The 25,741-nt window shown below is 43.1% G+C and overlaps 1 protein-coding gene across 4 annotated transcripts in view; it reads left to right on the top strand.

Moving 5' to 3' along the window:
* The window catches only part of LOC144773622 (transient receptor potential cation channel subfamily M member 2-like), a 1,628,848-nt gene that overhangs the window by 529,713 nt on the left and 1,073,394 nt on the right, over positions 1-25,741 (top strand). For all 4 annotated transcript variants that reach the window (XM_078658771.1, XM_078658770.1, XM_078658769.1 and 1 more), the window contains one exon: positions 8,450-8,579. In XM_078658771.1, the coding sequence (XP_078514897.1) occupies positions 8,450-8,579 (130 nt within the window). The remainder of the gene's footprint in view (positions 1-8,449; positions 8,580-25,741) is intronic.

Below are 25,741 nucleotides of genomic sequence, written 5' to 3'. Positions count from 1 at the left end.
ATCAAAACGCTTGACACATTACAACAAACATTCATTGTGGGCAGAGTTTGTAAAAAATGATATGCTGGATGACATTGCCAGAAGTCCGGAAGTTATGAGACCCTAATGCAGGAACAATGTTGCACCTCCTCTGATTAATCTACAGTCTATAGAAGAGCACTATGTGCATGGTCTGAGACGACACATAATCACAGGGTCAGTTTGTTAATGTTGCAGACCAGACATTGATTACCGGGAAGCTGGTTAAGTGATGATAAGAACCCATTCTGAGGTGAGTGAGAACAAACTGGCAGCTGAGATTCGATATAAACTTAAGATAGGGCTGCATAATCAACATAGATTGGTTCCTTAATACATTGAGCTTCTACACTTTGGTGGTCAGCCTGAGTTTCTCAAGGTGAGATAGGTATTAATGTTTGAAGTCTTTCCTACTAATAGCATAGAGGGGGTTCAGGCTTCTCATAAAAATATGGGTGACCTAAATCATGCAGAAAACGTTTGATATAGTGCAACAAACGAATAGGTAGAGATGAACTTGTGTTAAGGCAGTACCTAATGATGGCAGGGGTTATGCCGGTGAACTCAGATGACCAGATTTGATGTCATAATAAAATTGGTTGTAACATTATTAAATCCGTGAGAAATGGCACTGCCAGTTTCGCATGATAAACAGAGGGAAAGGAGCTCTTGGGGATAGTGAGAAGAGACGTCACTGTTTGTAGCATCCTACAGTTAGTATGCCCCACACTCCTGCCCCATATTTAGCAATCGACACACATTTACCATTTCTTTCGGGGGTGGGGGGGTGGTTCCTAGTCTCATGGCAAAGTTCGCCAGAGCCATAGCTGACTACTTAAACTGGAGCTTCCTAGAATTGTTATACTGTGTCCATGAATCTTCTTTGTTAAATAATATACCAAAATATGCGAAAGTCACTGTAGTGCCAATATTTGTGCCCACACTTCCCTGACCTTCTTCCAGATTTCATGATAAAATTCTGGATTGATTGACTAAGAGTCCTAGATCCCGCATATACATTACAAAAATAGGGCTCTAAATTCCATGGGGAGTTCAAGCCTTAAAAACGGCATTGTCCACCTAGAGGAGGGCTGGGATAGGTTGTTGTCGGATTTAAAGGTGGTCCTTATGTTTACTGACTAATTCTGTCCCTAAGCTGTTTCTATATAATGACAAAAGAAAGGGTGCTAATACGCAGCCCGTCTTATCCCTCTTTCTATACTAAACGGTTATGTGCACTCTCCCCTTGCACCATACTGAATCCTAGCCCTGCATGCGGAACTATGCTTATAATACTCAAAGTCAGTCCTTGCTCAACGGTTCCTATACCCGTGTCAGAATCCATATGGATGATCTGACAAAAGTTTGTGACATTTTGCCCAGTCCTGAAGTCAATTAAGATGATACGACGAGTTATCTTTGCTAGTGAATCGAGTATGGAGATTGGCCTGCAACACGCAGGATTAAAACGATCGCCCTTTTTCTAAATGGGGACAATAATTGATTCTGCTCAGGTTGGTGAGAAACCTGTGCTACAGCATGCACCTAATACTAAGGTCAATTGAGGGCCCTACAGTAAGGTGTTGACCTTGAACAAGTCCATGGGATGCCATCTGGGGCTTTCCCCCATTACTTGCGTTTATTGAGCTAGTGACCTTCTTCAAACAGAAAAAAAGACTAATGGGGCTATGGAGTTTGGAATTCATAGAAGAGTAATGCATTAAGAGGGGTTTGAGTAGAAAGTGGAAAGTGATCAATTCACACTACGTCTAGGATAGCAGCCTCCACCCTGGGGTGTTCTTCAAATAAAGATTTCAATCAAGTTTCAGGCAATGTAATCCTGTTTAAATGGGGTGCATAGGCACATTACTCCTGTTTAGCAGGTGTAGCGTGCATAGAAATCTAATACCAGGAAAACATGTGCTAGAAAAATTTGAAAAATCTGGAGTGATAATACAGAAAACCCATATTTTCTAAGCAGACTTTACCACATAGTATTGTTTTTCTCTTCTAAGATACATTCTGAATGTATTCCCTTCCTTCAAGAAAATGCATCCTCTTATCTAGCACTGCAGAGAGTTCCACACATGTGCAGATATAGAATATATCTGGTTTTAATATGTCCCCCATTAATAACACAAAGCCACTGCAATAATGGTCAAACACAAATTATTAGAAATAGCGATAAAGTATTCAGCAGAAAAAAGGAGACACAGCCAGGATGAAGAATAAGCAGGTGTGCCTTACTGTAAATATGAGTGATTCCATCCACCACCTAACAGGATTAGGCATTAACTGATAAAGGAGAATCTTAAAGCTTAAATCTAAACATTCTACTCCAGAACCTAAACAACATTCTGTAAGACATATAGAGTACTGACCCAAATACGACACATCATCTTTCCCCTACCCCAGTTCAAACAGTCACATGAACATAAAACACAAAAAAAGACACTAGGGAAACAAATATAAAAGAACTTACATGAACACCAATATAGCACACTACAAAACAAATTACTTTCTAACTACTAATAATGAGTTCATATTCCAAATGTGACCATAGTTAAATTTCACAACTACATGGAACAAATTTCATAACTACTTCCAGTCACTGGGAATACCAATTTTCTGGCACCAGCAAATATGTGGATATTGCCCATGATGACACTGGCCTTGGAATGTTGAATGCAATTTCTTCCCACTGATTGCATTCCCAACACTCTCTCTCCTTCTGCTGAGTTTGAATATGAATTCCTGGAAACCAGTAACTGCTTCTCAATCTCTCCCTAGTGTTATTCACACTAATATGCCCTATATTAGCAAGGTCGGAAAGATGCAAATATTAACACTCCGGTTACCCTGAAAATCAAACCATTATGTATTGATAATTCATCTTCAAGTATGTTGCTTTCTCTTTCCTGTTCAACACAAAACTCATCTAGTTTTTTTCCATGCAAAAACTTTCCTACCAATCTATGAATAAATTACATCTATGCTTAGTTCTTCCATTGATTTTTGTTTCTGAATACAACCATCATTATTTGTGCAGACTCTCACTTCATCCTCAGCCTACCATACTCTTTCTGTCTTTCCCACAACATCAGTTTCAATCTGTTTCTTTGCTTAACTCGAGAGGTAATCAGCCACTGTGTTGGCCAACTCCAGAATATAATTATCAGTGAAATTCAACTCTTGCTGTGCCCTAGTCCATTTGCATATCCTTGAGAAAATAGAATCTAAACTTTTTTCACAAACGTTTTCTTGAAGTGTCTTATGGTTTGTTTTTCTTGAAACCCTGGCGAGAGCAAGGTGCTGTGAGAGAGGTGCTCAACATTTGAGGAAGGATGTTTTTGTTCTCGCCATGAGGAAAAGACAGGACCGTTGTGTGCCCATGGTAAACATGCGACCAGCAAGCATGGTTCAGCACTTATGGTGTATTGTAGTTGAATCTACTGATGTATAATAAATTGTAGGAGTCACAAGTTGTGAGTTTCAAAAGCATTCAGAGACTATATCTCAGGTATTTTCATCTTTAATCCCCCAGATCTCATTAATATTTTTATTGATTTGCAGACATATTTAACTACAGTGTGAAGCTCCTACAAACACCATTTCACCTTCTCTTGCACTCCTGAAACATTTGTTGAAGTGGCTCTTTTTCCCACATGTATTTGCAGGGCAGTGTTTGTGGCTAGCCATAGGTTATTGCATCCCAAAACCTTTCAATATCTTTGAGTCTATTGGCGGTCTTGGCTATACTATCAATCAATCAATCAGGGATTCGTAAAGCGCGGCTAGTCACCCGTGAGGGTCTCAAGGTGCAGGGGGGGGTGCTGCACCGTCAGGGAGGTTCAGTCGAAGAGCTAGGCCTTGAAGTTCTTCCTGAACTGGTTCAATGACGTAGATTGCCTGATGTGGATGGGTACGGTGTTCCAGGTGTTGGCAGTGAGGTAGGAGAAGGGTCTTACTCTAGTATTTGTCTTGTCGATCTGTGGGATGGAGGCCAGGGTGTCTGGTGGGTGTGAGGAAAGTGAGGTGGTGGTTCAGATTCTGGTCCTGCACAATAGGGGTCCTTGTGGGCACATGCGAGGAGCTAAAAGGTGATTCTCTTGTTGATACGGAGCCAGTGGAGCTGTTGGAGGTGTTGTGTCATCTCGCTGTGGCGGGGGATGTTAGAGGACCAGTCTGGCTGTGGCGTTTTGGACATTCTGTAGTTTCCTAAACTGTTTCTGGGTGACGCCAGCATACAGTTTATTGCTGTAGTCAAGTCTATTGGTGATGAGTGTGTGGGTGCCCATCTTTCTGGGTTCTGTTTGGAGCCATCTGAATGTCTTTTGAAGTAGGTGGAGTGTGTGGAAACAGGATGAGGGTACTGCATTGATTTGGCGGTTTAGTATGATAACACGTTTGCGTGTGTGGTCCATTTGGGTGGGAGGGCTTCCTAGTGTTGCAGGCCACCAGGAGTCATCCCAAGCTAAGGGTCTGTGTCCCAGGATGATTACTTTAGTCTTGTATGAGTTGAGCTTGAGGCAGCTGTCAATGCGTCCAGTTATAAACTGCCTTCATTTCATCGTGAAAGTTGATTCTGGCAGCTGTGGGTACGTTGGTGATGGAGATGATCAGCTGTGTCATCGGCATGGGGACCAATGTTCTTTCAGTGACTTCAGACGATGGCCTTGAGGGGAGCCATGTAGATGTTGAAGAGGGTGGGGCTCAGGAGGATTCCTGGGGCACTCTGCAGCTGATCTCTGTAGGTTCTGAGAGGAACAAGTATAGTCTGCCTCATTGTGTTCAGCCAATGAGGAAGGAGTGGATCCAGTCCAGTGCTTTGTCACTAATGCCTACGTCATGAAGTCTCATGATCAGGGTGTGGTGGGAGACGGTGTGGAAGGCAGTTGAGAGGTTGAGTAGGATGAGGTCTGTGGTTTGGCACTGGCCAAGGAGGGAGCGGATGTCGTGGGTGGCGGCGAGGTGGTCAGTGGTTGCTTCGTAAACTGGATTGGGAGGTGTCCAGAATGTGGTTATATTCGATGAACTCAGAGAGTTGGGCGTTGATGGCTTTCTCGATGACCTTGGCTGGGAAGGGGAAGAAGGAGATGGGTCAGAAGCTCTTTAGGTCTGTCAGGTAAGTGGACAGTTTCTTCAGCACGGTTTTTTTCTTCACATGTTTCCAGTCATCTGGGAAGGTGGCGGTTTTGATGGTGAGGCGAAGCTAAGGACAATGGAGGTGGCTCCTCTAAGAAAGATGTGGTACGGGCAAGGATCTGACTATCTACAGCTTGAATAGTTTATGAGGTCAATGTGTTCCTTTGCAACGCATCCACTCTAGCCAATTAATTATCTGTTTAGTGGTAGCAAAAAATTACTGTAACTTTTGAATGTTTTTAAGCCACATTCTGTCTCACTTTTAGAGTCTTCCAATACAACATCATTTGGTCTCCTATATTGTTGTCAGTGTTCCCAGAGTTGCAAGTGAGGCCAGTTTACATAGAGATGTGGCATACTCACTTAGGCGTTCTTTCTGAAATGTCTTTCCAAAATAGCTCCTTTTTAAAACTGTTGAAACATTAGGAATACCAATTTCCTAAATGCGATTCACTCCAAATCACAATCAGGAAATCAGTTTACCTAATTTATGAAACTCCGGGATTCCTAGTGTGTCACAAATAAACCTAACTCATGACTATTAATGAAGTAGGTTGCAATATGTGACCCTTTTGGAATTGCAGCCATCGCAGGAATAGTAACCTTTTGGGTTCAGCAGACCACTATGTCAGTGATTCATTTTTAATATAGCAATCTTTTTGTTAAATGTAGCCCTTCTTTCCTAAAGTAATAAGGAATGCATTTGAAAAAAAAAAAACTTTGTAGTTAAATTTTTTTTAAGTAGGCAGTGGTTGTGGGACCACTGCCTACTCTTAAAAAGCATTATTAATTACATTATCAAAGGAGGAGGGGGGTTACTACCAGTTTTAAACTGATGGAATTTGGTTTTAAAACAGTAATACATACTGGACCAATTCAGTATTTGAAAGAGATGCCCTAAACATGCCTCTTCCAAATTGCAAATGCAAATTGTTATTTGGTAATAGGTTACCGAATCACATTTTGCCTTTTGTACTTTGGAAAAAGCATTTTGCTGGTTGCAAGCTGCCCGACTGGCCATTTGCAATCAGATAAACGCTAAATAAATCTAGCCCAGGGGCCTCCAACCAGTAGCTCATGAGCTTCTGAAACTATTAAGCTAACTCTGAGTAGTTCACCTGTGTGCAGCCTGGCTTATTAAATTAGAAAGCTTTTGCTTGGTTGAATTAATTTACATTTAATAAAATTGAGAATGATACAACACTAATAATATTAGTGACTCTCAATGCGTCTCAATGAACATGAGTAGCTCTCAGTGTAGAAAAAGTTTGGAGACCCCTGATCTAGCTCTTAGTGCTATCACCTTTCTAAGACAAGTTTCATAATCATTTAAGCTTCCTCTTACATATTCGTCGTCATCATCTTTGAGATTTGGAGGATGTTCAAATACATCCTGTTCTTCACGGTCCAAACAGTATAATAACTGAGGAGCCTTTTTTCCGCGGATGAGGTTGGACCACATACTCTCACGGGATTAGCGGATAGTTTTTTCCATTTGGACCATGTTACAGTGGGCTGACTTGGTGATGCCAAGAAAATGGGTGGCAGACTAATAGCATGCATTTTAACTGCAAGCAGACACAAGAAATAATAATATCAGTAAAATACAAAGTATAAGTAAATAGGCAGATTCACAAAGAGATATATGTCCTCTAGCCATTTGGTGGTAAAAATAGAACTGCATTTAGTGTTCTGGTGGGGAATCACTCATCCAGGAATCAGTATTTACATTGCTTCAGCTGTGGAATCGATGCAGGGTCAGTGGAGGAAATGTAAGTGTTTGTACCTGCGTGACGTTTGTCATGTAGACAGGTCTTAATATAGTAGTTAGACAGAAGTAGGGTGGAAACAAATCTCTTTTGGGCCTATTCATAATTGTAAATTTACACCTGAGTAGATCACATGTAAATTGACTTTTTCACTTTGCAGTAAATGTACTAATTTTGGCTTTTCACCATTTCCGAGTCTATTTTATAGAGTGCTAAAATACATGTCGCTGTTAAACCAAGTGGTGTAGCCAAATTACTACCAGTAACTTTTCATGCATAGGCATAGGTCTCTGCCACTGGGGAGGAGATATTCTCTTGGTAAAGTTTATTTTCATGTATTTGTTTTAAATGAAGGTAACAAAAACAATACCTCATCTTTAACTTAATTTTGATTTTTTAAATATTTAAGTGTATTACATTAAATTAAACATATTTTTTCATAGATGTAATCCCACCTAAAGTAAAATGCTAATTTATTTATTAAGCAGCAAACATTACTAAAAGTTATGGATAGGATTATTTTAAATTAAATTAAATATGTAGTCTCCAAAAAAGTACGGTTATACAGTTATATTTTTTAATAAAAAAGTTGAGTACATTTTTTTCAATAGAATTAGTATTTATTTTTGATTTATTTATGAATACATTAAATGTATATATATTTTTTAAGTTGAAATAAATGAATTTATTTTAACATAATTTCTAATGGATGTTATTTTAGGCCCCTACCTCTGAGTATGTTGCTGTACCAGTGGTTTGTCAGTGCTGGACGTACTTCAGATCTCAAATGGAGTACATTTACAAATGTTTTAGGACCTTTCTGGCAGTAGTTACTGTAGAAGTGCAGTTTTGTGAATAGAAATGAGTTTACTATTTTGTGGGTGGGTAGTTGTGCATCCCTTAATCCTTCCTTACTTATGTGGTAAATATTTCCTATCTGCCAGTTACTCCTCCTTGTCCCTCCCACATTCAGGATAGGCGAACGTGTGTGGAGATCACCCCAAACAGGGCAGAGATTTATGCATAAAAATGAAATGCTAGGTGCAAGCGTAGAACTCCCCATGTAGGATCGTGAATAACATTTCTTTGTATAATGTGAGTAGTACTATTGTAGTTCTACTCAACATACTGAAACATGCAGTTTGTGAACAGGTTCATATATAGAAGGAACGGTAGACATCCCAGCAACCCAGTAGAACCATTCAAAAATAGTGATGGACTAGTGCCTCCAGCATGACTTTGCACCATGGTTGGTAACCTACACCGCATACCAGTGTGTCAGATGAAAGTATGTGCTTCCAGCATGACATTGCAGCTTGTTTTGTAGCCTTCATTCGACAACAGTGTGTCAGATCAAGTTATGCACCTTCTGTTTATTTTCACACGTTGTGCTCTTTTGTTGATTTTTAATTTGTGTGCTTCCACATTAAGCGCACAGTTAATCTCATAGAGAAGTGATATTGACAAACTTCTTACACTCCTAAACTTGTTGTTGTTTTTTTTTTAATCTGTTGCAGTGTCAGGACTGTATTGTGGGGGCTTTAGCATGCAGCAAGATCTTGAGACGTCTCTCCAAGAAGGAAACTGACACTGACAATGCGGAAAGAATGAAGGCCTTGGCGGATCTGTTTGAAGAGCGGGCATCAGGTCCTGAGTGTTTTTTTGTTTTCCTCTTATGTATGAATTGAGAGATATAAATTCACACTAGAAAGTGCACACCTAGCTCACTTGTTCTGCGCATGCTTGTGCATATTGAAATGTCATGGGTCCTAAATGCCATCCTGAATACACTTTACATATCCTCATTTATCTTTCTGTATACATCTGGGAGACCTTTCCACATTCATGCAGCTACCTTGCCAAAGTAAAATATTTTTTTTCCTGGTAACCTGTCTCTCTCTTATTCCTTTGGTTTATCTATTTTTTCGCATTTGTTCCTCCTTATCCTGTGATCAGACTGTTATATTTTGTCTTGCTCTCTTCTTCTCTAATATTTGATCCCTTGCTGTCCTTCTCTGACTGTGGTCCAGAAATCAAAAACAATGTTTCTCTCTCCTTCTTTGCCTTTGATGCAATTGTCATATTTGAGACCTTTGTTTTCTTCTCTGTCTCTTATCTGGGAATTACCGAAGTGTCATCTTTGATACTTTTTTCTCTTTCACTTTCTCAAATTTTGGTAGTAATCTTTGATCTCTCTCTCTCCTCATCTGCCTGTAATCTATCGGTCTTCTTTTTTGTCTGTTGCATTCTCTGATTGTGAACTAGGTGTCATCTTTAATTATTTTCTCTCCTTTTAGGTCTGGGATACAGTTATCATTGTCCCCTCTCTCTTTCACTGTATCGTACCTGTATTATCTTTGATACCTTCCTTAACCTCTGTGAATGGACACAGCTGTCATCTGTAATTCTTCTCTCTCCTTTTCTGTGTGGCTTTAAATCGCCATCTTTTATTCCCCTCCCTCTCTGTTTCAAATCATTGTTTTTTCTCTGATCCCTCTCACTTCCTTGTGTGCTGTCGGTGGAAGTTTTGATCCCTTACTCTCCTTCCCAGTCTTTAATTGCTTATTCTTTTCTCTTTCTCTAAGCCTGGTGTTATCTTTGATCCCTCTCTACTCTGCTTGCTAGCTGGATGTCATCTTTGATCTCACTCTTGCCTTCTCTAACTGTTATACACATTTTACATTTGATACCCTCTGATAATTATAAAAGGTTGAGTATCCTCACACGTGCGAAATCCTGTAACACAATGTTTTAGAAATATTCTCTGAGGAAAGTTTGTTTTTCTCTGGCTTTCCTCAAAGGTATTTCTCTTCAGTGTTGTTTTTTGTTCACAATTTGAGCTCTTTTTGATAAATGCCTAGCTGTGGAAGAAAATATGTGCAGGAATAATAATAATGATGTCTGTGTAATTTGTCTTCTTGACTCCCACTATATCAAAGGATGTGGGATTTGTCAAAAGACCTCAATGTTGAGGGACAAGGAAGAGATTGTCTCGGAACTAAGAAGGGGGAAATTGTTCACAAAATGTCATCTACTGAGTTCACTTCTGCTTTAATAGGGGCGGGGCCACCATTCCATCCTATTCCCTCTAATGATGCTCCTTCTGCGGCTTCCAAAGGTAAATTGAGAGCAACGTGTTGTCGCCAGCATTCCGAATCCTGGTTGATGTTGAGTCAGTCAATGTTGAGGTACTTAACATTGAGAAGCAGAAGGTTGACAGTTGAAACATTCAGTGACGAGACATACACATACTTAGATTGTTGATAGGATCATAGATATGTAGGTCAATTTTGCAGAACGCTTGGATGATGGATGGGCTCCATATTTCTCGCAATCCTACCTCTTTGGTGAGAACTATGCCAACTTCCATCCAAAAGAATAGAAAGAGAATAGTTCAGTTCAGTGTTTCTTTTTCCATAAAATCCAGCAGATGTGATTGTGGTCTCAATGGAGGATTTTAAACATTCGGATCATTCCTGCCTTTTTTGAGTCTCCCTGTCTGTGTAGAGTAATACATGGCATCTTTTCACCTCAGGATGTATGCTCAATATCCAGTTCATCATCCGGATGGCATGAGTTTTCACCATCTTTTCTTGACTATGTTGCATCAAGACTCACCGATATTCAAGATTGTGTAACCTTTTATGAGCAGCCAGCTCATAAAAGGTTACACGCTGCTCAACCATTACAGATCAACCATGTGGAGGCACACCTGTCAGACCACTCTGCGGTGATGCTTCACTTAAACTTAGGCGAGAGGAATATGCAATCTAGATGGACTATGGACCACATCTTTCTATTACATGAAGACGTTATAGAGGTATCAAATAGGGAGATGAGAGAGTTCTTTGAAAGTAATTTGGGATCCTCCTCGATAGGAATAGTCTGGGATGCATACACGGTTTATTTGAGAGGCAGAATAGGTGGCTTAGCGGCAGCAAAAAGGAGGCTGTACCACAAAGAAGTCAGAATATTAGAGCAAGTGCGGACACTGGAAAAGGAAATGATCAATCCAAGAATAAACCAGGGGGACCGGGAAGTTTTACTGTTAGAAATAACGGAAGTAAAATCAAAGTTAGCCACAGTATTACAAGACAGGGTCAGGAAAAAATGGGAGGTCTGTCGGTTGGCCCATTTTGAATATGGTGAAGGGTGTAGTAAGTTTCTGGCCTGGAAGGCCAAAAATAATCAGGTGAGAAATAGGGTAAAACAGTTCAGGTGTGAGCCAACGGGTACCCGACTAGGTCATTTTAAGGGGATTGCGCAAACCTTCTTCAGGTATTTGGTATGTGGAGAAGCGTGGCTCAGTGGTTAGAGGCGGCAGACCCGGAAGCTGAGATCAGCCGTGGACCAGGGTTCGATTCCCCGCCTCGGCGGGTCTCGGGCTCAAAAAATTCCACGGACTTGACAATTCTCGCTCCGGTGCCTACTCGACTCACGGGGTCACACTCTGCGACTCTGGGCAATAGCTTGCTTAATCTCCACTACGGCCCCTCGCGGCGGGATGCCTGGCTTTCACCTTGTGAATACCCTGCCGGGGTATCTCACAGGGGAATACCAGGACGGGTTCCCTAAGCAAGCGCCTTGAGACCCCTGGGTGATTCGTGCGCTATATAAATCGAAATACATTTACATTTACATTTACATTTTGGAAAAGTGTACCAGGAAGAGTTCGACATTTCAGAAAAAGTGGCGATGGTTTGGCTGAATGAGGACTGTGTTGAAGCCCTAACGGATGATAAAATCAAGAAGTTGAATGAAAGGATAACCATGAGGGAAGTAGAACAGGCAATTTGGGAGGGCAAGAAAAGGAAGGCACCCGGACAGGATTGCCAGCCTCATGAAGTCTACAAAGTTTCAGCTACTACAATAATACCTATCTCAGTCGAACTTTTCAATGAGCTGTTTATTACAGGAGCAAATATGCCTGAATCGTGGAAAGCAGCCATTATCACATTAATTTTGAAACCAGGAAATGCCCTAAGAACTGTGACTCGTATATGCCAAGATCGCTATTAAATTGCCATTATAAGATCTTCGTGAAGATCCTGGCAGGAAGACTAAGTGGGGTTATGACCAAGCTTGTACATGAGGATCAAAAGCGGTTTATACAGAGAAGATCTTTGAAAGAGTTGACTTACACGCTTATCAGTCTATTGACTTGGCTACAGTGTATGAGGTCCCCCTTGCGGTAGTGGCCCTAGATGCTCCAAAACATTTGACCAGGTGAACTGCGTCTTCTTACAAGCAGTTGCGAAGTCTCTCAACCTGGGAACAATATTTTGCAAGTCCCTGGCGGAGTTATATGCTGCACCAGAAGCTAGGGTGCTGGTCAATGGTTTCTTGACAAAATCTATCCAGATTATCAGGGGAACGAGGCAAGATGCCCCTTGTCGCCTGGTTGATCTCTATGTTGAACTGCTAGCAAGGAGAATCAGGAATGACCCAGATATCTTACTATTCCAATATAAAGGCTGGCAGAAGAAATTAGGTTTATATACAGATGATCTTCTATTCCACACGACTCACTTACAGAGAACTATGAGTCGGAGGATGACCATAACAACAGATTTTGGAAAGATCTCTGGCTATGACATCAATAAAGAGAAGACAGAGATAATGGCTTGGAACAAAGAGTATGGGGATGAGAAGTTTAAAAGGGAAAAGAGATACATAAGGGTTAGTTAATATCACTCAAGATATATCCAAGCTCACCAAGGAAACCTTTGAAAAAGCAGGGAAGGAAGTGGGTGCCTTGTCAAGAAATTGGTCTCATCTCCCGCTCACTTTATTCAGCCGAGCAAATCTGGTAAAGATGATGGTGCTTCCCAAGTTTGCATTCCTATTTGATTCAATTCCTTTAAGAAGGAGTTGTTTGTGAAGTTGCAAATCCTGATTAGTAGCTTCATCTTGTCTTCCAAAGGGCCGCAAATAGCTTGGAAGGAGTTGAGAAGGAGGGTGGAAAAAGTTGGGTTAGCGCTACCAGACTTGTTATTCTTCTCCTAGGCATTCTTGTTGAAGAATGGAAAAATGCTGCTAGATAGACCCACAAGTTCAGAGATTGGGAGGCTACTGGCAGTGATGCTAAAACGGGTGGAATGAGGGGAATGTGGCTTCTTGCACAAATATGCCGACCCTAATATACTTCAAGAAAGTCAGGCTGAAATCATATGGGGCATGGCCGAGACATGGTATAAGATTAAAAGATGTCTAAAACTCCCATATTTCAGTCATTCGGTCCCTATCTGGGATTCTGCGTGCTCTCCAGAATGGACAAAAGATAAGCTGGAGGTACAGTTATGAGAGGCTAGTATAACAAGATGGGAGTATTTTATCCATGAAGGAGACCTGATAACTTGGGAGATGTGTAAGCAAAAGATGAAGGACATGGTCTCAAGGTTTAAATTTCCTCAGATACAGAGCCGGTATCAATCTCCAGGCACCGCGGTAGGCGATCTGAATGAACTCGAAGAGAGACTAATGTCGGGGTTTGTGGTGAAGAAAGAAATAGCTGCTTGGTACTGGCTGATGGTTGATTTGGAAGACAGAGAATTTACTCTGCCGGTGGAATTTAAGGAGAAATCATCTTTTCACCACCCATATGGCTTAGTGGGCCCCACAAAGACTCTCGAAATTTGGAAAAGGAGGTGAGGTGGTTTGCCCGAAATGTGGCAGCATGAAAGAAGACAATGTGCACATGTTTATGCATTGCTCAAAGTTCCAGATATTTTGGGAGTGTGTAAGTAGAGCCTTGTCCAATATTCTGAAAATGCAAATTAAGGTAAGCGTTTCGCAGTCTCTCTCGTGTGTGTCCACAATTTGCCCTTCAAAGGTGGCTTCCATTTCTTCTGGGACGGACCGCCTCAAGCATCTCTCTTTTATGGGATGCACCCTTATATAATAAACCTCTGCAAGAATGTTTGAAGGAACCCAGATGCCAGAGGTAATGAAGTTAAACTCTTGGTTCATACCCTGAAGCCTTTGAAATGGTGGTGCAAGTAGACACACCTTCTAGCTGCATTTTCTCTCCATGCTGCAATTTTTGTGGTCACAGAAGCCTCTTTGGAGGGCTCTAATATACAATCTCACCACTAAGGGGCTATTGTGTTCCAAAGTGAAGGGGTGATACATCAAATGTTGGAGCCACAGCATTTCATCTTATCCTAAAATCTTTCTTACCAAGAATAAAGCCAAGATCTCTCCTTCTTCAGAAGAATAACATGTTCTCTATTTATAATCTGAACAAGCAAGGTGGTAAAATGACCAGGGTGCTAATAGGAAGCTGAGTCAAATTGAGATAGGATAATGGGGAGAGGCATTCAGTTGAAAGTTTGGGTATTTGATGTCTGTGGTTCTACTCTAGATTAAAGAGCAACAGCAGTTACAATCTGGTCTAAACCACAACCTGTCTTTACACAAGTATTACCACGCATGCATTTTTAACTCACATGACTTTACCATGTATATGACCGGCCTTTACAACACATATCATTACAACGAAAATGTAAGTATAAAGGTAAGTGTACTATATATGTATATGGGTAGTTCTCATTTTGTGGTGGAAAGCAGCTCCTGTAACGAGAACCCTCAACACCAGGGACACTCTAGATCTGCTCATCTCAAATGTCTGCTTTTCTATTAAAGTCTTTAAGCATAGGATCAGCCCAGTGCTATCCACTCTGAGATACAAAGGGACAAAGTATGTTGCCATTTTTACAGCAAAGTCTATAAGCATATGTGTAGCGCAGTGTTGTCCATGCTGAGCTGTAAATTGACAAAAGCCTTTTACCACTTCAGGCACAATATTACAGGTTTGAATTGGTAAAATACCAACCAAGCTAACCTGAAATGAATGAAATCACCCACTGACACATGTTACGCTCTCATTAAAGTTCTTCAGAGAAGTAAAGCTTTGTTCAGACACAATGGGGCCCCCAGTATAAGTCAAAACAATACCCTTTCAGGCATAGAGTGGTCCATAAAGAATGCAAAAAGTATTTTGCCATTTCTACAGCAAAGTCTTTAAGCATAGCACAGTACTGTCCATGACAAAAGCCTTCAGGTGCAGTGTTGAATTGTTAAAATACCAATAAAATATTTTTTGATTCACCAGTAACTTTGGCTGCAAATAATGAATCCTCTGTAACGTTTCAAAACTAGTTTGATGCTCACTTCAGCTGCTGTCTTAAGAAATTTTTGGGGTGATCCGAGAAAACAAGTTTCATCCATGTTAGTTTCCATGAGAAATCTTAGACAAAGCTGCAGCCTGAACTGTTGAACAGAATTACACCAAATTTGGCAGAAAGGTAGCTGTTGGTCCAAAAAGCAACCTTTGTGTTAAATGGTGTAAATACGTTCAATAGTTTCAGAGTTATTTTAAGAAATGTCCAGTTGTATATATAGGGATATTTTGGAAATGGTTTTGAAAAACTGTATACATTCACATAAAAAAACAAAGGTTACAGGGTTGTTATAGTTAGGAACAGGGATGGTATAGTTAGGCTCAGATTTCTCTCATACCAAACCAGTGAAATTCAGCAGTTCTAGTTACCTGAGCTGACCATAACGTACACTCCTGAAGTGCACTGCTTATGACTTCACATAATACATCACTCATGACATGCTTAGTGACATCACTGATGACATCCCCAACCCACTCAGCAGGATACACGCTTAACCCCATCTTCTCCGCCAGCGACAACATCACCTTCAGCCACCCCACTGAGCTCCTGTAGAGCGACCACCTCTGCGTCAACTTCTCCTTCACCGTACACCACCATGTGCCTGCTACTGTTGCAGAAGTTGGAATAAGGCCATCAAAGAACAGCTTACTATCTCCCTCAGCAACACCTTCCACAGACATCTACGAACACTAATACCAAAGCAGGCAACCTTCACCGATGGATCTCTGACTGCCCCGACACTCTGACTCCCCTGACAAAAGAAAAAAGCAAGCAATACTTCAAGAAAGCCAGCTGGTTCTCTCCTGCCCTCCGTGAGTCTAGACAAACCTGTTGACAGCTCGAAAAGAGATGGAGGAGCAGCAAGACGATAGAATACCAGTTGGCCTTCAAGACCTCTGTCACTGCATACCACCACCTCAACAGAACAACAAAGAAGGCGGCCCTACAAATAAAATGATCTACTCAAACACACTCAACAGTAAAGAACTGTGCGCCATGGTTAAAGAACTCACCAGACCCAGCACAAAGACAGCTGAAACCCCAAACTCCCAAGACCTCTGCAAAAACCTTGGCACCTACTTCCACCGCAAGATTAAGGACATATACAACAGGTCCTAGCCTTTTATGTTCTGTCACCTCACTACTCACTGCTGGTTAGCGCCGGGACGCCTCTTTGCTGGGGCAGATGTTGCGCTTAATAAACCGGTTAACATAACATAACATAACAACAGCTTCAATATATCCTCAACACCAAAGACCCTCCCACTGCACCCACAGCCATTGCACCACATGACAACAGACCCCAACAAACCCTACTCAGCTGGACTCCCCTCACCACTGGGGCTACCCTCAAGATCATGGAGAGCATGCACTCCAGTGCACTCTCGGACCCCTGCCCAAAACACATCTTCAACAGAGCCGGAAGCACCATTGCCCCTGAACTCTTCCGTACCATCAACTGCTCCACCAACTCCACCATCTTCCCAGAAGATTGGATCGATGCAGAGATCAACCCCTTGCTGGCTCGTCGAACCTTAAGAACATTGGACCCCTCTCTATTCCCACCTTCCCAGCCAAGGTCATCAAGAATGCCGTGAACGTCCAACCTTCTGAATTTATCAAAGTGAACCACTCCCAATCTGGCTTCCGAAGCAACAACAGCACCAAGACACCCCTTGTCGCCACTACGATGACATCTGCACCCTCCTTGACCAAGGCAAAACAGCAGCCCTCATCCTCCTGGACCTCTTGCTGCCTTCAATTCCCTGTCTCTCACTGCAACCTATTCAGAAGACTCCATGACAAACCCCTGGAAGGGATCCACTCCTTCCTCACTGAACACAGAGTCAGACTACCACTGTTCCACACAGAACACACAATGGTCAGCTGCAGGGCTCCTCCCTGAGCCCCACTCTCTTCAACATCTACATGGCCCGCTTGTAGTCATCGTTAGGAACCATTGTCTCTCTCCCTCACCAATGAACCCACAGTCGCTAATAACAATTTCCATGACGGGATGAAGGCTGGTGCCACCGGTATGAAGAACAGCTGCCTCTAGCTCAACTCAGAGAAGACTGAATTCCTCATTAAGGACTCCAACCTTTGTACTTGGGATTACTCCTGGTGGCCCACATACTTAGAAACCCCCACATCCACTGACCTTGCAAGAAACCTCTGCATCATCCTGGACTCCTCGCTCCCCATGAACCACCGGATCAACGCTGTCTCATCATCTTGCTTATCCACATTACGCCTGCTCTGAGATATCTTCAAGTGGATCCCCACTGAGTCCAGAAAGACCATCACCCATGCAGTCATCAGCAGCAAAATTTACTAAGGCAAACCACTGTATGCTGGCATCCCAGAAACTCCTCAAGAAACTGCAGAATATTCAGCATGCCTCTGCCAAACTCATCCTCAACATCTTCCACCACAGCCACATCACCCGCCACCTGAGAGACCTGCACTGGCTCTCAGTCAACAAAAGAAGCACCTTTAAGTTCCTCACGCATGCATACAAAGCCCTACATGATGCGGGACCTGTGTACCTCAACCACTGCCTCGCATTCCATGCACCTACCGGGGACCTCCGCTCTGCCCACCTTGCCTTGGATACTGTTCCAAGTATCCTAAAGACCACAGCCGGAGAAAGATCCTTCACCTACCTCATATCAAAGACCTGGAACACCCTACCTCCCCAGCTTAGGCAATCACCGACACTGCCTCTATTCAGGAAAGACGACAAGACCTGGCTCTTCAACTGAACCACAGCTTCTTTTCACTCACTCACCGCTACCAGCACTCACACACTCACTCACACACCCACACAATCACTTACATACCCATTCACACATCCATACAAGCACTCACATTTCCGCTCACTCACTCAAATAGCCATTCACACAGATACTCACTTCCCAATACTGCCACTTACACACCTACTCACTTAACCAAAAACCTACTCAAGCAGCCATTCACTCACCATGCAGCCACTTACACACCCAGTCGCTCACTCATACAGCCATTCAGATACCCACTCACTCAATCATACAGTCACTGCACACTGAGTTACCTACCCATAGAGTTACTCACACTGCCACTCACTCACTCATACAACCACTCACACACTATCTCACTCATCCACACAGCTCCTCACACACCCACTTATAGATCCATGCAGTAACTCACACACCCATACACACAAGGATACATGCAGTCACATAGCCACTCACATAATGTATGTTATGGTAATTTATATATTTAACACTCACAAGCTCTTAAAAACACTTACATTCACTTAATGATGTCAACAGTGATGTCATCAGTGATGTCATTTGAGATGTCATCAGTGATGTTATCAGTGATGTCATTGACAATGTCATGAGTGATGTAAAATGTGAGGTCATAATTAGTGCGTAAATTAGAGTTAGCTTAGGTTGCTATAACTGCTAAATTTCACTGGTTTTGTACGAGCGAATTCTGAGCCTAACTATAACTGCTCTGTAACCTTTTGTTTTTTTGAGTGAAAATATATATTTATTCGTTAAGACAATGTGGCTGATTAGGATGTCAGTCGGAGTTACCTCCGACCGACATCCCTGCGGTTTCGAGACCGATCGACCTCCGGTTGGCAGTCCAGACTCTTCAATCACGATGCGACCCCTCATAGTGGAGTTGCAAGCTCCCATTTCTCTATGGGAGCTTCTGCTGTGCACGGTAAACAGCTGCACCACAAGCTCCCATAGAGAAATGGGAGTTTGGGTTAATCCCTCCACCACATGGCAAACACCTCACAGTGCCTGCCACTTGGTGCAGGGATTAACAGGCTGGCACCATAGGTGCCCCCCAGGGCCTCCAACCGGAAGCTACTGAGGCAGGGGAGCCCAGCTAGTGGCCCCCAAAGTTGCTTTCCGACAGGCTTTTCATGTCAGGAAGCCCGACATAAAAATCCTGTCGGAAACCAACATTGTAATCCCGAAGGCAGAAACGCCGTCCTTAAGGGATTATGTGGCGGTTCCAACTGGCCTATGGGCTCCTTGAGCCTGTTGGAATCCAACAGGAAAGACGGGTTGGTTGGAATTCTGATCGCCATTATCATAATACAGTGGTGAAAATTAAAACCAAGGATGTCGATCGGAGGCTTTCCAACATCCTAATAAGGGCCTATGTTTCCATATCTTTGTTTCTTTTGCCAAATTTTCAGGAAAGTTTCCCAAAAAGTATCTTAGTGGGTCTTGTTGTGTATGGAAAGTTTTAGGGTGATCCGTCAAGGGGAAACTTCAAACAAGAAAGGAGTCAAAAAAGTGTGTTTCCTTGTTAATTCTCATAGGAGCTTTAGACACTCCTGCAGCCTGAACTACTATACAGAATTATATTAAAATTGGCAGGAAGGTAGATTGATTCACAGATCGTGCTTTTAGTTAAGTGGTGTAAATCTGCCCAGTAGTTGAGAAATGTAGGGGAATAAAATAAGGATATCTGTGATTACGGCTAATTAGCAAATAATAACAAGCTTGTGCAGGGAAATGCAGAGCTCCGATTGGCTTATAACACTTCAACCAAGAAGTGTTGGCAGCCATCTCGGGACTCAGGTTCAGACAAGTCTGCCCCCCCCCAAAAAAAATAATTTAAAAAAAAGTAAAGGGGGCCTCGCGGCCCCCCTCCAGGGCAGATCTGACTCCCAGGGACCATTATTTCCTCAGGGTAGGCCCATGAAAGTGAAAGGAGGGGGACCTTGCAAACCCCTCCTGAAGTTAATCATGGCCCTGGGAACCACCACCCCCAGGGCCAGCTCCTGCTATGTCCTGGGGTGCCCACACCCGGGATATACCTATGTGCTCTGGCTTGGCTGGATATTTGACTGCTCTCGCCAATTTAGAGCAAACACTCCGCTTCCAGCACCCTAGAGCTAACAAAATGTTCTAGATTGCTGGAAGCAGAGGTTTTGTCTGTTTCCCTGCCCACTTTCAAGCAGACAAGCAAACAGCCAAAACAATTGCTCTCACAGACAGGAAGCCCCATGTTTAGCAGCCCGGAGGGCCAGGTCCCAGGGACATGAGCACAGGGCCCCCTCCTACTGCTTATCATAAACCCTGGGGACTTTCAAATATGTATGAAAGCGGGCCCACTGAGCCTGTCGGTGCCCTGGGGGGTCGCCACTTCCCCAGGGCAAGTGAAGTTAAGTAACTGTGCGTGGAACCCCTGAAGCCCTGAGGCCATGCCCCTCCAGGGGAAAAATTAAATCAGTCCAGGGGGCCCGCACAGCCCCCCTGCATCTCCGTGGGGCTGAAAAACAGTAACGTATGCTAACATGCAGCTCCCTTTCTGTCAAAGCAATTATGCTTGCTTTCAACAAGCAAAAGCATTTTCACTACCCTAGCTAGCTGAAAGCAAACACAGGTTGCTATGGTTTGGCAGGAGCATTTAAGCTCCTCACAAGACATAGCAAACTACTATGTCCTGGGGATGGGCACCCTTGGGGGGGGGGGCAGTCCCCAAGGACATCTATGGAGCTAGGACAGGGGCCATGTGGCCCCCTCCATTGTATTGAAAGAGACAAGGGAACCCAAAGGTAATACACAAGGGACATTGGGTGTTTGATTGTTACTAAAGACAGAGCCCCCTAGAACAAGGAAGTTGAGCACTTGAATCAACATACGCTAAATAGACAGTATGCTCTTTGTCCAGCCGGAGATAGTTTTATTTTGACAGGTATAAATAATAACACAAAATTGAGAGGTAATCTCAAGGGGGCACAGCCTGTGACCCAAACAGAACAAGACAAAACAGCAATTTAAGGCAAGAACGGGCGAAGCGGTCAGTTTCCTAGTATTCAGTAGACAGACTTAATTCAATCAAGGTACCATTGTGCAATACATTCTACATTTTTAAGGGACATATGGTACATAGGTTTCGACGTTTCGATGCCGAAACTTAGATGTGTGGCATCATCTTCAGGACAATAATATAAAGCATGCCTGTCTTGAATTCATACAATTGCCTTTCATTCACACATAACATTAAACATGAAATTATTTACAGGAAGAATTTTTAGGGGAGAAAAATTAGGAAAAGAGGAAAATAAATAATATTGTTTAAAATCAATTTGCTAGGCATGGCATTCAGAGACTTCGAATTGACATTTAACAATTACAGAGTCATACATTTAATTTAGTTACAAAGCATGAAGCACAATTTTGTTATTGAATAACGCTACAGTCGTGACTCATAGGTATAAGGTCTACATAGAGCGTACTGAAATAGTTCATAAGAAGTGCCCAATACTTCGGGCAAGGTAAGTGAAAGTAAAATCATTATACTTCAGAGGGCAGTCGGGAGATAGCGACATGCTCGGACCAGTGCTGCATATATAATCAATTCTAAAAGGAGCGCGGTGATGGAAAAGAGTATGGCACATTTAAGTGAGATAAAACTTGACCGCGGGGCTGACACGGTGAAGACAGCCACTTCCCGAAGTGTGACAATAAGAATTTGCATTTTTGACCGGAGACCGTTATTACAGTGTACTACGGAGCAAATCAGGAAGCTATATGAAGCATGTTGTATTAAAACAGGTTGGCCCGGTACTGGTAGTTATTGCAGAGTAATACGGCACATACAGGTGGCCTAGAAAGAGACATTGATTTAGGTGAGACAGGGGAGTGCTAAAACATGACCATGGGATCGGCGTGGCGAAGACAGACAAATCCCGAAGTGTGATATAGTCAGGGTGCATTTAAAGCAAGGACAGTTATTACAGTATACAACGGCGTAATCAGGAGGCTATATGAGGCGTGTTGTATAAAACCCGGTTGGCGCGGTGCAGGTAGCTGATAGAAAGTAATGCGGCGGATACAGGTGGCTGTTACAGCCCGGAAAGAAAAAGTGATTTGGGAAAGTTGTGCTTTCTATGATGTGTAGGGAGTGTACGGCGCGGGAAACACCCATTACATCAATGTAAATACATCGCGGTGCTATCGCACCGCTACTTTTACATCGCATTGTCGTTGGCATCGCAGCCTTTTAGTGCGCATGCTACAACGGCGCCATGGCATTAACATTGCATGCAATTACAACGCAAGAAAATGCGACTTTCATAAAAACAGAACTTTTAAGGATACAAACGGAAATGGGCTAACATTTATGTTACAAGAACAATAATTAACAACTATACAAAACGGAAACAGTAACAAACGGGCTAATACATATTATATATACAAAACGGAAAAGGAGTGACACAAAACGGAAAAGGGGTGACACAAAACTTTTCAATTACAATAATTTACAATTATACTAAACAGAAACCGTAACATTACATAGACAAACGGGCTAATAAATATTATATATACAAAACAGAAAAGGGGTGACACAAAACTTTAAAAAAAGGAGAACAGAAGCAAATGGCCATAGCTCTGCCGACTTTGGTGTTGTCAACCCCGGTTCGAGACTCCTATCAACTCGCCAAAAGTAAAAGTGCAGCGCTACATTACATTTTTATTACTGTATGGATGGATGCATGAATGGGTGTATGGGTGGATGGATGCATGTATAGGTGGATGGATGAATGGATGGCTGTATGGATGGATGCATGGATGTGTGTATGGGTGGATGGATGCTGTGTGGTGGGTGGATGGATGCATGGATAGGTGCTGGATGGATGCATGGATGCGGAAAAGCCACGCAGCGCTAGATATGTTATAATGGCGCAGATGTCAGATTTAATGAATGGGTGGTGGATGGCAGGGTGAATGGATGCATGAATGTAGGCTGGGTGGAAGGATGTGTGTGTGGTGAGTGGGTGGGTGGATGGATGGATGAACGGATGGTGGATGGCTGTAAGGATGGATGCATGGATGAATGGATAGCGGATGGGTGGGTGGATGAATGGATGACGGATGGATGAATGGATGGCTGTATGGATGGATGCATGGATGAAGGCTGGGTGGAAGGATGTGTGTGGTGGGATGGATGCATGGATAGGTGGATGGATGCATGGATAGGTGGATGGATGCATGGATGGCTGTATGGATGGATGCATGGATGGGTGGATGAATGGATGGCAGATGGATGAATGGATGGCTGTATGGATGGATGCATGCATGGATGGGTGGATGAATGGATGCAAGGATGAATGGATGGTGGATGGATGAATGGATGGCTCATTTATGTTTCCAAGTCGTTTATTTGGTTTTTCTGTTTGCACGCAGCATACACCCAAGGATATCCGTCCCCAAAGTCACATTGTGGAATCGTGAGAAAAAACAGAAGCTGTCTCTTTCCTGAGAGAAGATATTGTATCTGCGTTGCGTGTGCATGTGCGTATTTATTAATACACATTCGTGGCATTTCCCAGGTTGTTCAAGGCAGCAGATAAGATTAACCTGTCACAAGTTTAGTAGCAGATATGTGATGAATTTCAAGCAGAGAAGAGAACTGGTCAGTGGTCGCTCCAGAATAGCATCCTGTCTAGTAAGTTTTCAGAGTTTGGACCAGGCTTTAGCACTACCAGACAAAGCCAACGGCACTGCTTACACCACACTGCACTGTCCTACAAGGGCACCTGCACTGCTTATACTGCACTACAAGGCCACCTGCACTGCTTACACTGCACTGCACTACAAGACTACCTGCACTGCTTACAGTGCACTGCACTACAAGGCCACCTACACTGCTCCGCACTACAAGACCACCTGCACTGGTTACAGTGCACTGCACTACAAGGCCACCTACACTGCACTGCACTACAAGACCACCTGCACTGCTTACAGTGCACTACACTACTTACAGTGCACTGCACTACAAGGCCACCTACACTGCGCTGCACTACAGGGCCACCTGCACAGCTTACAATCAATTTGCTAGGCATGGCATTCAGAGACTTGGGATTGACATTTAACAATTACAGAGTCGTACATTTGATTTGGTTACAAAGCATGAAGCACTATTTTGTTATAGAATAATGCTACAGTCGTCACTCATAGGTATACGGTCTACATAAAGCGTAGTGAAATAGTTCAAAAGACGTGCCTAATACTTCGTGCAAGGTAAGTGAAAGTAAAATCATTATACTTCAGAGGGCAGTCGGGCGATAGCGACATGCTCGGACCAGTACGGCATATATAATCAATTCTGCAAGGAGCGCGGTGATGGAAAAGAGTACGGCGCATTTAAGTGAGATAAAACTTGACCGTTGGGCTGGCGCGGTGAAGACAGCCAATTCCCGAAGTGTGACATAGTGAATTCACATTTTCGGCCGGAGACCGTTATTACAGTGTACTACGGCGCAAATCAGGAAGCTATTTGAATCGTGTTGTATTAAAACAGGTTGGCGCGGTACTGGTAGTTATTACAGAGTAATATGGCGCATACAGGTGGCCTAGAAAGAGTCAGTGATCTAGGTGAGACAGGGGAGTGCTAAAACATGACCGTGGGATTGACGTGGCGAAGACAGCCAAATCCCGAAGTGTTATATAGTCAGGGCGCATTTAAAGCAAGGACAGTTATTACAGTATGCAATGGCGTAATCTGGAGGCTATATGAGGCGTGTTGTATAAAACCTGGTTGGCGCGGTGCAGGTAGCTGATAGAAAGTAATGCGGCGGATACAGGTGGCTGTTACAGCCCGGAAAGAAAAAGAGATCTGGGAAAGTTGTGCTTTCTACGATGTGCAGGGAGTGTACGGCGCAGTGGAACGGGTGATTTAAAATGGGGGTGATGCGCAACATAGGGAATGGAATTACCATGGGGTTGGGGAATACGGCCCAATTAGCACATTGAGTGGAGAGTTGGCGGGTTAGATCCTCGGTGCGTGACAGTGCCCTAGAAGAGAATTTCCACAATTAAAGGAAAAGCGCGCTTTAAAAGACCAACATGCCGGAGTCAGGTTATGGAAATATATCCTTACTCAAATTAACTGGGTATGTCGGTCTCACGCAATTGGGGAGGGGGCCGTCGCGGAAAGCGATATTCGTCAGTATCTGTAAAACAGGAGGCGGAACAAGGATAAGTAACTTTGGGCCCAGGGGCAGTGGATTTGATATGATGGGAGGGGAGGTAATCACTTACTGAGTAGATACTCGTGGTCTACGCCGGTCGGCGGGGTCTCTCGGGAATCGCTGCGAGAGCGTCGGTTTGGGAGGCTATATGCAGGTGATAATTGGTCTGTATGTCACGTGGTCGCTATTGAAGTAGTAAGCATTGTGGTGGAAAGCGGTGGCCATCTTTGAAGGGGGCGCGCAGTAGTGAAATACATAACAAGAGTCAGTGAGATGTAATTCGCAACCAATTACAGTGGCTCTATGGAATGCAGGATTGCGGTTACCATAAATGAGACCGTAGGGGAAGTGTGGTGCACGGTAATGGTGGCCAAGGATAACAAGGAGCACGCTAGTGGGGAATAGCCATGCGATGAAAACCATGCAGAGAGTGGTGGCCATCTTGGAAGGTAACGCGCTTATGAGGAGTTGTCATACAAAGCAATGATGATCAGTTTGAAATATCGAGTTGCATTTGGAAATTAATTAGTATGCAAGTGAACCTATAGGTATTAAGCCTAGTGCTGCAATGTTGGTATAACGGTGAAAATAGGGGACGTTGGGTGCGCTCATGGTAATGATGGCCATCATGG

Source organism: Lissotriton helveticus, chromosome 8 (genome assembly GCF_964261635.1).
Source record: "Lissotriton helveticus chromosome 8, aLisHel1.1, whole genome shotgun sequence".
NCBI lineage: Eukaryota > Metazoa > Chordata > Amphibia > Caudata > Salamandridae > Lissotriton > Lissotriton helveticus.
This window is presented reverse-complemented; position numbering and strand designations above follow the sequence as displayed.